The following is a 12,087-nucleotide window of genomic DNA, read 5'->3' on the forward strand; positions in this document are numbered from 1 at the left end:
ATTTTTAGAAAACAATATAGTAATACTTCTTTTTTCACTGTTACCACATTTCCCACTACTTGCCATATGTGTGTGTGTGTACTACTTAAGCTAAAATAGTCATAGTTACATAGAGGTAATTTAATAATTTTATATCTGATGATTCTTTGTTTATTTTGTGCTTCGTGTATTTTGTTCTTATTACAAGGGGCGATCCATTCATGCTGCAACAGTCTACAAACCCAGCACCAGGAATTCTGGGACCTCCACCTCCTTCATTTCATCTTGGAGGACCAGCAGTTGGGCCAAGAGGAAATCTGGGTGATTATATGAAATTTATATTGCCTTTTAGTGTAAATGGTAGTCTTAGATGTTACTAAAAGAATCTTTTACAGTAACAGCTTAGAAAGATAGTCACAGAGTTAGAGAGATGGCTCAGTGATTAGGAACACTGGCTGCTCTTCCAGAGATTCAGGATTCAATTCCCAGAACCCACATGGCAACATACAACTGGAGTCTGTAACTCCAGTTCCAGGGGATCTGACACCTTCACACCAATGCACATAAAGTAAAGTTAAATTAATTTTTTAAAAGAAAAGGCAGTCATAATGTCTTCCCATTTGTATTTGAAAGATGTCCTTTTTTTATTTATTTATTTTTTTAAATTAAACTACCTTGCTTTGCCTGACAGTAGTGCCACATGCCTTATAATCCTAGCACTCGGGAGGGATAGACAAATGGATCTCTGAGTTTGAGGCCAGCCTGATCTACAGAGTGAGTTCCAGGACAGACTCCAAATCTAGAGAGAAACCCTGTCTCAAAAAAAGGAAACAAAAAAAGCCATCTTGCTTTATAAGGAAGTATATTTTTTGTGAATCTTTTAATTTTTTTTTTTCTTCTGCACAGGTGCTGGTAATGGGAACCTACAAGGACCAAGACACATGCAAAAAGGCAGAGTGGTCTGTATTACAGCTGTTGCTTTTATCATAATTGCTGTTGGGAATGTGACTCCATTTAAATGCTTACTAATTGAATCTTTTGGGGGCGGGAGGGTTTCAAGGCAGGGTTTCTCTGTTGTAGCACTAGGCTGTGTAGACCAGGCTGACCTCATGTTCAGAAATTCAGCTGCAATTGCCTCCGAGTGCTGGGATGAAAGACATTCACTACCATGCCGACTGCTTATTGATACAGTCTTAATCACAGTCTTTATAACAGGATGAGTATTTTAATTTGAAAACTATTATGCTTTCTGGATGTAATGACATTTGCTTAATTCCTACATTAAAGAGACAGGCAGAGAGATCTAGATCTCTTTGAGTTTGAGGCCAGACAGGAGCAGCATAGTGAGACCCAATCTTTAAAAAAATAATAGAAAGAAAGAAAGGAAGAAAGAAAGAAAGAAAGAAAGAAGAAAAGAAAAGAGATTTCTTTACACAGTTATGGTTTTACGTGACTGGTAACAGTCAAAAGATTTACCTTAGTAACTTTGGTATCCGGTTGTGTTCATAGTTTTCACTGAAAGAATCTGGGTTGGAAAGATGGCTCAACAGCAGCAACACTGAATTTGACTATCAGGACCCACATGGTAGAAGGGGGGATAAAGGTTGTTTTCTGACCTCCACACTAATACCATAGCATGAAAATGCCCACACATATACGTTTAATTTATTAAAATGTAACAAGAATATGTAGAGAGGCTGTCTTTGAAACTTGACCGTAAAAAAATGTAACAGCATAATGAATGCAGACAGATTGTAAAAATATATACAGCTTTAATGGGGAAATAGACTTACAGACCCCCTAAGGGGCTGGACTTATCCCTACAAACCACCATTTTATTTTATTTTTATTTTTTGAAGGTTTATTCTAGTCGAGGCATGGTGACTAATGTCTTTAATTCCATCAAAGGAAGCAGGGGCAGGCTGATGTAGAGTTTTAGCTACATAATGAGATACTGTTTTAAAAAACAGAATGAGGGCTGGAGAGATGGCTCAGTGGTTAAGAACATTGCCTGCTCTTCCAAAGGTCCTGAGTTCACTTCCAGGCAACAACATGGTGCCTCACAACCATCTGTAATGAAGTCTGGTGCCCTCTTCTGGCCTGCAGATACACACACAGAATATTGTATACATAATAAATATTTTAAAAAAACAGAATGAGTGAATTTATTCTGGTAACATTTAATATGCTGTGTACTTTACATTTTCTAGATGCTAAAAGTTATTAAGTAATCTTTTCTGGTTGGTCATAGAATAAACATTTTCTTTTCTTTTTTTTTTTTTTTTTTTTTTTTTTTGGTTTTTCGAGACAGGGTTTCTCTGTGGCTTTGGAGCCTGTCCTGGAACTAGCTCTTGTAGACCAGGTTGGTCTCGAACTCACAGAGATCCGCCTGCCTCTGCCTCACAAGTGCTGGGATTAAAGGCGTGCGCCACCACTGCCAGGCTAGAATAAACATTTTAATGCATAATTGGTTTTGCCAACTTTTGGGGGGGGGGTATTGGAAATCAAACCTAAGACCTTGGCTATGTTGGCAAGGATTTAACCACTGCAGTACAGCCTTCCTCTTCCCCCCCCCCTTTTATTTGTGTTTTGAGAATTACTCAGGCTGCCCTTAAGTTTTGTTGCTGGGGGGGGGGGGGCCTCAGCCTTCCAAGTAACTATATCCTCAGATCCAGCTTCTTTCTTTCTTTTTTTTTTAATTTTATTTATTTATTATGTATACAATATTCTGTCTGTGTGTATGTCTGCAGGCCAGAAGAGGACACCAGACCTCATTACAGATGGTTGTGAGCCACCATGTGGTTGCTGGGAATTGAACTCAGGACCTTTGGAAGAGCAGGCAGTGCTCTTAACCACTGAGCCATCTCTCCAGCCCCTCCAGCTTCTTTCTTTACTTTGTGTAGTACATTATATTTTGATCATAGCCAGACTTTTGGTGGTGCATGCCCTTGATCCTGGCACTGGTAACAGAACCTTGAGTGAGTTCAAGGCCAGCCTGGTCTGCAGAGCAAGTTTGAGTACAGCCAGCACTGTTACACAAAGAAACCCTCTCTAAACAAGCAAACAAAAACAATATATTTTGGTTGCATTTTCCCCTTTCTACCCACCCAGATTTGTGTTCATGTTCTCTTTCTCTCTCTCTCTCTCTCTCTCTCTCTCTCTCTCTCTCTCTCTCACACACACACACACACACACACACACACACACACACACACACAAATGAAAATCAAAACAGTTGAAAGACCATTGGGGGATTTCCTTAAAAATACGTTAGTGTGGGGCCAGAGATCCTCAGCAGTGAATAGCACATATACTGTTCTTAGAGGTGACTCAAATTTGGTTTCTAGATCCTGTGTTGGGTAGTTGAATGGTTTCTATTCCAACTCCAGGGAATCTAACCGTCTTCTGGCCTCCACAAGCACTCAAATGAGGATACCCACACATATAATAAAATAAGTTTTGTTTTGTTTGTTTTTGTTTTGCGAGGCAGGCTTTCTCTGTAGCATTGGAGTCTGTCTTGGAACTATCTCTTTTAGACCAGGCTGGCCTCAAACTCACAGAGATCTGCCTTACAGGTGCTGGAATTAAAGGCATGTGCCTCCACTGCCCAGCTACAATAAAATTTTATATAAAAGTTATGTGTGTGCAGATGCTGAGTATATACTACTGTCAACTGAAATATGACAAAATATACTTAAAATGCTTTTAAAGGACTTTTATTGACATTTTTTTCTTTTCTCTCTAATGGGTAGGAAACCAGCAGAGTTGTTCACATTATGGATTTTCAGCGAGGAAAAAACTTGAGATACCAACTATTACAACTGGTAGAACCATTTGGAGTCATTTCAAATCATCTGATTTTGAATAAAATTAATGAGGTATGAGTAGGAATATTAGTTATTCATAGCACTCATATATTAAAGAAATTGAATGATTTTAGATTAATGGAAATTTTTATGTAAATTGAAATATCAGAGGAAGATATATATCCTAATATTAAATAGATTATTTTTTAGTAAGTATATCATTTGTGAGCCCTAGTTTAATATCAGCTTGACTACACTGGTCTTTTTCATTTTGATTATTGAAGGTGCTTCCTATTAAATGATTAAATACAGTGGTGTAAAATCTATAAATATTGGGGGTAATATTTTTAGAAATTTCTTTCTGTGTGATTTTAGGCATTTATTGAAATGGCAACCACAGAAGATGCTCAGGCTGCTGTGGATTATTATACAACTACACCGGCATTAGTATTTGGCAAACCAGTCAGAGTTCATTTATCCCAGAAGTATAAGAGAATAAAGGTTAGTAGTAGCTTTTCATTTGTCCTTGTCTTTAGGTTGTATGTAATAAGCTTAATACATCATTTTTGTAATTGTTCACTTGGTTTAAAAGCTAAGACTGTTAATAATTGTAGCATACCTGCCAACTTTTGACTTGCCTTTCAATTATTTAGAATTTTTTTCTGTTTTCTTTTAAAGAAACCTGAAGGAAAACCAGATCAGAAGTTTGATCAAAAGCAAGAACTTGGACGTGTGATACATCTCAGCAATTTACCGCATTCTGGCTATTCTGACAGTGCTGTCCTCAAGCTTGCTGAGCCTTATGGGAAAATAAAGAATTACATATTGATGAGGATGAAAAGTCAGGTAATACACATGGGGAGGTTTTTAAGAGTAAGTTCTTAACGCACTTTAAGATAATTTCACTGGGAGAGATGTCAGTAGCAGAAATGCAGTATCTTGTGGGTTGAATATATCTAAATTATCATTATTATTTTAGTTAGATGCTTATGGTCAAGCATCTAAATTTTGAAAATACAAAGAGGAAAGTAAACTGTTTTCTCTTGTCATGATAAAAGCCTAGTTTACTTTTAGACTTTTCTTCCTAAAGTTCTTACACATATATATAGACACTCGTCTTTGAAGATTTGGTTAGTGGTTGTGAGATTTGTTTTGTTTTGTTTTTTATGCAGGGCTTTGTTAGATAGCTCTTGCTAGCCTCAACTTTAATATGTAGCCCAGGCTGCCCTCCCATCTTGATAAAATCACTCACTCTCTCTTGGCGTGAGCCACTGTGACAGCCAGCTTTTCAGAATCCAAATTTAGCATCTGAATTCACTTTACTCATATTTAAATATTTTTATGTAAAGAATTTAGAGAACAGAATGAAACTCAGAAGTACAACCTTGGGCTTCAATCACCAGTAATACACAGAATCAGGAGAGTATTGGGAATTTTTTGATGCAATGTATACAATTGCTCTGCTGAAGATTTCATACAGAATAGTTTTATATAGTTTCTGTGAGAAATAATGTCATCGTGGGTTTCTCTCCTCTCTCCCTCCCTCCAGGCTTTTATTGAGATGGAGACCAGAGAAGATGCAATGGCAATGGTTGACCATTGTCTGAAGAAGGCACTTTGGTTTCAGGGAAGATGTGTTAAAGTTGACTTGTCTGAGAAATATAAAAAACTGGTGCTGAGGGTATGTAGTTCTTAATAGTCTTAACATCTTAGATGACAAGGTCTAACTATGTAATCTCATCTGCTCCCAAGCTACTGGGTTCAACTTACCTTACTGCTTTGACCAACAGCTAAGATAAGTCCGTATGTCTGGAAAAAGACACAAAGGTGTTTTCTGTCCACCCTTTTTGGGAGGAGAAGGGAGGGATAGACAGGGTTTTGTTAGAAACTCTAGCTAGGACTCACTGTAAATCAGGTTGCAGTCCTCTGGTGCAGTGCCGTCCTTCATGGTATTTAGCCTTCTTTTGCATTTATTTTGTGGGAGTACAAGTGCCACTGTGCATGCACATTTGATTATCAGACTTGGAGCAGGCACCTTTACCTACTCCGCCATTTCATTGATCTAGTTTAATCATATTGTATACGAAGTACAAGATTTAGGGCTAGGTTTTGGGCTCAGCAGTTAAAAGCACTTGGTACTCTTCAAAAGGATTAGAGTTCCCATCACCCAAGTCAGGTGCTCTATAATTGCCTGTAACTTCCTTTTCTGGCCTTTGAGGGTTCCTGGACTTAAGTGTCAACATTCAGACAGGTAGACACAAAAAAAAAAAAAAAAAAATCTTAACGGTTGGAGAGATGGCTTAGTGATTTAAGAGTAGTTGATACTCTTACAGAGAGAATCCAGGTTCAGTTCCCATCACCCATATGATGGCTCAGAATCACTCCTGTTCGAGATTCTGTCCTCTCCTCTAATCGCTGAGCATCGGCATGCATAGAAAATACTCAAGTACATGCAGACAAAACCCTTACAGAAAACAAACCCATATAAAATAAAAAAAAGAACAGGCTGGTGGGCTAGGTGTGGTGGCACACCATTTATTAATCCTAGCACTCAAAAGCAGAGACAGACAGATCTCTGAGTTCAAAGCCAGCCTGGTCTACATAGTGAGAAGCCCCCCCCCCCCAAAAAAAAAGATAGCTTATTGATATGGTTGGTTTTTGGTGGTGGTGGTTTGTGTGTGTGTGTGTGTTTGTACATGCGTACGTACAGGGTTTCTCTGTAATCTTAGCTGTCCTGGAACTCTGTAGACTAGATTGGCCTCGAGCCCCAGAGTACTGCCTACTGCTGCCTTGAGTGCTGAGATTAAAGGCGTATGCCATCAACCACCTGCCCTCCCCTCCCCGTTTTTTTTCTCCCCTTTAAAAATAAAAGGCTCCTCTTTTGCAGTAGAAAGATTGTGTTTTGTGAAAGCATCATCCATTGCTCTAACCTGTTTAAACTTTATTAGAGTTATGCTTCCAAAATGATTTATTGCCCACTTCTTTGTTGATTTGGGGGTTGAAATGAACTTTTAAAATCCAAGTAGATTTTCTTAGGTGTGGTTGTACAGATTGAATGAATTAAATTGATTATATAAAGGAGGGTTGAAGAATGTTACTTAATTGATAAATTCTACAGATGGGTAAATTTTTAGTGTATTTAATTTCTCAAAACTTTTATCTTTCAGATTCCTAACAGAGGCATTGACTTGCTGAAAAAAGACAAGTCCCGGTAATTTCATTTTTCATATGTCTGTCTGTTTACTGCATAATAATTGCTGGTCTTTGCTGTGACAAAAATATCTGGCCCAAAGCAACTTCAGAAAAGAACAGTTTGATTAGGCTTACAAGTTTAAGCACTCAGGAAATAATAGCAGTGAGAGTTTGGTTACATTGAAAGATAAATGCTTCCATTCAATTTACTTTCTCCTTTTTATTTAATTGGGGACCTTAGACAGTCCATGGGATGAATGGTACCATCCACATTCAGGATGCCCTGAATCTTAGATCTTACAAAATTGACAATCGATATTAACCATGAATACCGACATTAAACTTTTATTTTCCAACTCGGCAAACAAAATGTACATTTATCTTATTTCAGGAAAAGATCTTATTCTCCAGATGGAAAAGAATCGCCAAGTGATAAGAAGTCCAAGACTGATGGTTCACAGAAGACAGAGAGTCCAGCTGAGGGTAAAGAACAAGAAGAGAAGTCGGGTGAGGACGGTGAGAAAGACACCAAGGATGACCAGGCAGAACAGGAACCCAGTATGCTTCTTGAGTCTGAAGATGAGCTGCTTGTGGATGAGGAAGAAGCTGCAGCTCTCCTAGAAAGTGGTAGTTCAGTGGGCGATGAGACTGATCTTGCTAATTTAGGGGATGTGTCATCTGATGGAAAAAAGGAACCTTCAGATAAAGCTGTGAAAAAAGATGCAAGTGCTTCAGCAGCATCCAAGAAAAAACTTAAAAAAGTAAGCTTTATATTTATGTTTTAATTAGAATACTGGGTCAAATCAATTTTAACCTGAAGCAGGGTCAGATAAATCAGATACAGTTCAAAGACAAAGAGGAAACTCTACAGTAGAAACATTTCCTTCTAGCTGCAAAAATAGTCAACTTTTAAAGAAGACTTGAAACAAAAGTACAAGAAGGACTTTAAAGTAGACAAGCCTTTGTCTTGCAGTGGTAATTATTAAATGCTGGTATGTCTGTTTTCAAGAAGATGGTAGCAAGTGGCATATCTTTGTAATCTCAGAACTTAATGGAGGTAGAGGAGAGTTTGAGATTCAGCTGTGCAAATAACTACAAAGATAAGATTATAAGTTTGATATTGAGTAACTCAATTACTTTAACTATTTAAAAGTTGTTTTTGAGTGTCAGATTTGATGGTACACGCATAACTCTAGGAGAGAGGGAGAGGCAGGCATATAGCTCTGGGTATTCCAAGACAGACAGACCAGGGCTACATAAAGAGTTCCTGACTCAAAAAAAAACTTCTTTTTTCTCTTCAAAAATTTCTTAGCATATTTGAGAAAGTATAAAATATGAAATTTCTTTCCTTTTATTTATTTTAATGGTCCTGAGTATAGAACCTTGGGCCTGATAAGTCTTAGGCAGGCTCTCTCCACCACTGAGTCAGACCCTCAGTGAAATATAGATAATCTTTTTTTATAGCATTTTTGTAAATCTTTTTTGTTTTCTAATGATTTCTTTATTATTTTATGGTCACTGGTGTTTTGACTATATATGTCTATTTGAGGGCATCAGATCCTCTGGAATTAAAATCACAGCTCTTAACCATTGCACCATCTCTCCAGCCTGAATATAAAGTCTTCTGATATTTTCTCAGATGAGGCAGGCTTTCCATTTGATGAAGTGTGGATTTTAGTGGGATTCATGTTACTGAAGCTTGACAGATTTGTTTTTCTACATGTTTGTTGTTTTTTATGTTAGGGGTCAAACTAATGGCAACACATTAAAAGAAAACACTTCATCACTAAGCAACAACACTAAACCCCATTATTTAACTTTATGACAAGGTAAATCGGCCACAATCTAGTCTTGCTAGTGACCATCCTACTCCTTAGAGTATACTCAGTAAACCTGTTTTCTTTAAAAAAAAAAAAAAGGAAGAAGAAAAAAAAGCTGAGAGTCTTTTTGAAGTCACTAGTGAGTCTAGCAGAAAATTTGTTTCCTTTCTTAAATAATACTTTGATTTTAAGGATAGTGCTGAGGATTGACTTATACTGGCTAAGAAAGTATACCATCCGTGAGAAGGGATAATTAATGCAGGATTATTTTTGTGCAGTGAATTTGTTCTTTCTTAACAGTGTCATTTCCCAGGGAATATGGAAGTATTTGTCATACTAGATGAGGTTGATGATGAGGAAAGATTCAAAACTTCAAAAATTTCATGAATCAGGCATGACATTTAAACCTGGTGACAAAAATGATGATGGTTTGGTTAAACTTAGGTGGACAAGATGGAGGATCTTGATCAAGAAAATGAAGCTGCATTGGAGAATGGGATTAAAAATGAGGAAAATACAGAACCAGGTGCTGAATCTGCTGAGAATGCTGATGATCCAAACAAAGACGCAAGTGAAAATGCAGATGGCCAGAATGACGAGAACAAGGAGGACTATGCAATTCCAGATGAGTATAGAATTGGACCGTATCAGCCTAATGTTCCTGTTGGTAAGCTTTAAAGACTTTCTTTTTCTTCTTTTTTTCTCCTAGCAAATGTATTAAAATAAGATTTAAAGTTGCTCTTATGTAAGCTTTGCTAGTATATAAAGTTTTCTTCCCTTCCTGATATTAATTTGTAAATTTACATCAACATTGTTCTAGTTTCCTCTTCCATGTGTCTCCTAATTTTGTATTACGTTATCATCCCCCTATGTTCTCTCTTCTCATGATGATTTCTAAAATTACACATTGCTTTTTGTTTTGTGTTTGTTAATATTTTTGTCTTCCATTTTAAGAGTACAGATAGGTAGGACTTTGAACATCTGTTAAGTAAAAAGAAAGAATATTGTGTTGTTATTTGTGTTTTTAGCTTAGGTTGTACTGGACTTTTCACAAATATGTTGTCTGATTCAAATTTTATTGACAGGAAGAAAGATTTGAGAGTACTAAGTAAAATTTAATTTTACTTAATTTGTAAGAATGTATGTTTGTGTTTCTAGGTATAGACTATGTGATACCTAAAACAGGGTTTTACTGTAAGCTGTGTTCACTCTTTTATACAAATGAAGAAGTTGCAAAGAATACTCATTGCAGCAGCCTTCCTCATTATCAGAAATTAAAGGTAAGGCTGAATATAAGAGGAGACTTATGAAAGCAAATGATTTATGGAAATAAATGAGATACATAAGTAAAATGTGTGTATGTCCTTGGACCCATCATAATGCTTTATCTCAAAGATGTTTTTCTTTAATTGGCTGGGCTTTAAGGGATTTAATGGGTTCTACTAACTTTTGAACCTCTTTTCACTCAAAATCAGATTCAGTAGTGTAGACCCATAATTCTTAAACTTGGGAGATAGAATCGGGAGGATCAGTGCTATTCTTAGCTGTGTATTGAATTGGGAAGAAAGAAAAGTAATAATTTCTAACCCTATTTTTTTACATTATAACTTATCCAAGTATTTTCAAACTAATTTCTCAAATTTCAAAGAAACTAGAGGTCCAAACATAAAGTAGAACAGTCAAAAGTTTTTGAGTTTGTTGAGTGCCGAGTCCCTGATTTATTTTAGAGACTGAGTCTCCCTAGTTCGTATTGGGATCCTTCTTTGTCAGCCTCCTAAGTACTGGATAAGTGTGAGCCACCTTTAAAAATTGTTATTCTAATATTATGAATGATGTTCTCGCTTTTATAACCAACAGATTTTTTTTATTTCTACATTATAGCAATAAATGGGTAAACCTCAAAGGGGGAAGCAAGAACAAATTCGTACTGTGCTTTTTAGTTAGGACCCTATTTAAGGTCTCAATATTAAGTAGTACAAGGAAACTTGAGAGTATTACTCAATTCAGTTGTAAGAGATTTGTTTTTTCACATTCCTTCATTTATAATGAATAGTGGCTACTTGTTGAATATTCCTAATCTGACAGTCTGAGACTCGCAACATCTGGTCCGTTAGCAGTAAAAATTGTAGTCAGAATGCTGGTACTCCTAAAAATATTGTGTGGGGACTTGGGAGATAGCTCAGTGGTAAAATTGCTTGCTGTGAAAGCAAGAGGATAGCTCCCCAGAAAATGCCAGGCTGGGGAGGGGTAAGACTGTAATTCTAGCTGTCTAAGAGCAGGCTGGCTGGTAAAACCAGCTTTATCAGCAGGATCTGGGTTTGATTGAGAGACCCTGCTTCAATGAATAAGATTGAAGGGCAATCAAGGAGGATTCCCGATATCAATCTTGGGCTTCAACATGTGTTTTTACCCATTTACACATTCAAGGAAGAAAAAATGAAATTACCTCTAGGGGATAGAGGTGCAGCTCAGTGGCAGCGCTCTTGGTAGCAGTGTAAGGTCCTAGCTTTGTTTCAGTGGGAAAAAAAGGTAGAATTGTTATCTTTTGACTATGGTTCACGGGACCTCATTCAAATCTAAACTCTCTAATACAAACAAATCCCAAATTATTTAAACAAGAGAAACTCAACCTGTATAGCATTCAGTTATCTCAGCACATTGTTGACTGGTGAATAAAAAAAATAATTTTTGTTCTTGTTTATATCATTGATGTTGTTTTCAAATTGCAGTCTGTATGTCTCTTACCATTAAGGGTATAAGAAAAGAATGGTGGTTATTTTCAGTGCTAACAGCAGTTTATTTTGGGAGGAGGATGAGTATAGCTTCATTCATACTACAAATGCACTGTTTGGATTTTAGGCCATGTGGTGTCAAAGCCATGCTTATTACCTGAAGGGTATGCTTTATGACTAAATACTTAGAGCAAAGATGAATGAGCTGCATTTAAAGGGTATTGGGGAGTTTATGTTGCTCAAATGATAAATTGGCAGTTTTCTTAACTGTTTTGACACTTTTCTTAACTAGGTGTTTTGTGTTTTTTTTTTCTTTTTGTTTGTTTGTTTTCATTTTCTTTTTAAGGATATAATGGCTTTTAACCCTCTCATCAGTCTGCAGTAACCAGTACTGATATATTTTAATCAGAAGTAAAGAAACAGAAATGCTTTTTAAATATCTTTCAAATTCCCTTAGAATCTTAATAGATCTATATCTAGAAATTATATGTTGGAGATCATAGGTAGAAGGGGTCTCCAAGCTATACTTTGTAGCCTAGCCACCTGCTGTTTATAAAT

General features: G+C 36.8%; 1 protein-coding gene across 4 annotated transcripts in view; it reads left to right on the forward strand.

Moving 5' to 3' along the window:
* The window catches only part of LOC121442943 (matrin-3), a 38,416-nt gene that overhangs the window by 24,869 nt on the left and 1,460 nt on the right, over positions 1-12,087 (forward strand). For 3 of the 4 annotated variants that reach the window (XM_041644585.1, XM_041644586.1, XM_041644587.1), the window contains 10 exons: positions 188-300; positions 886-938; positions 3,732-3,857; positions 4,161-4,286; positions 4,464-4,631; positions 5,335-5,466; positions 6,953-6,996; positions 7,369-7,738; positions 9,242-9,464; positions 9,956-10,077. In XM_041644585.1, the coding sequence (XP_041500519.1) occupies positions 188-300; positions 886-938; positions 3,732-3,857; positions 4,161-4,286; positions 4,464-4,631; positions 5,335-5,466; positions 6,953-6,996; positions 7,369-7,738; positions 9,242-9,464; positions 9,956-10,077 (1,477 nt within the window). The remainder of the gene's footprint in view (positions 1-187; positions 301-885; positions 939-3,731; positions 3,858-4,160; positions 4,287-4,463; positions 4,632-5,334; positions 5,467-6,952; positions 6,997-7,368; positions 7,739-9,241; positions 9,465-9,955; positions 10,078-12,087) is intronic. The other variant, XM_041644588.1, reaches the window with a different exon arrangement.

This window comes from Microtus oregoni, unplaced genomic scaffold (assembly GCF_018167655.1).
Source record: "Microtus oregoni isolate MIOR12 unplaced genomic scaffold, Mior012 000098F_ref0000018, whole genome shotgun sequence".
In the NCBI taxonomy this organism is placed as follows: Eukaryota; Metazoa; Chordata; class Mammalia; order Rodentia; family Cricetidae; genus Microtus; species Microtus oregoni.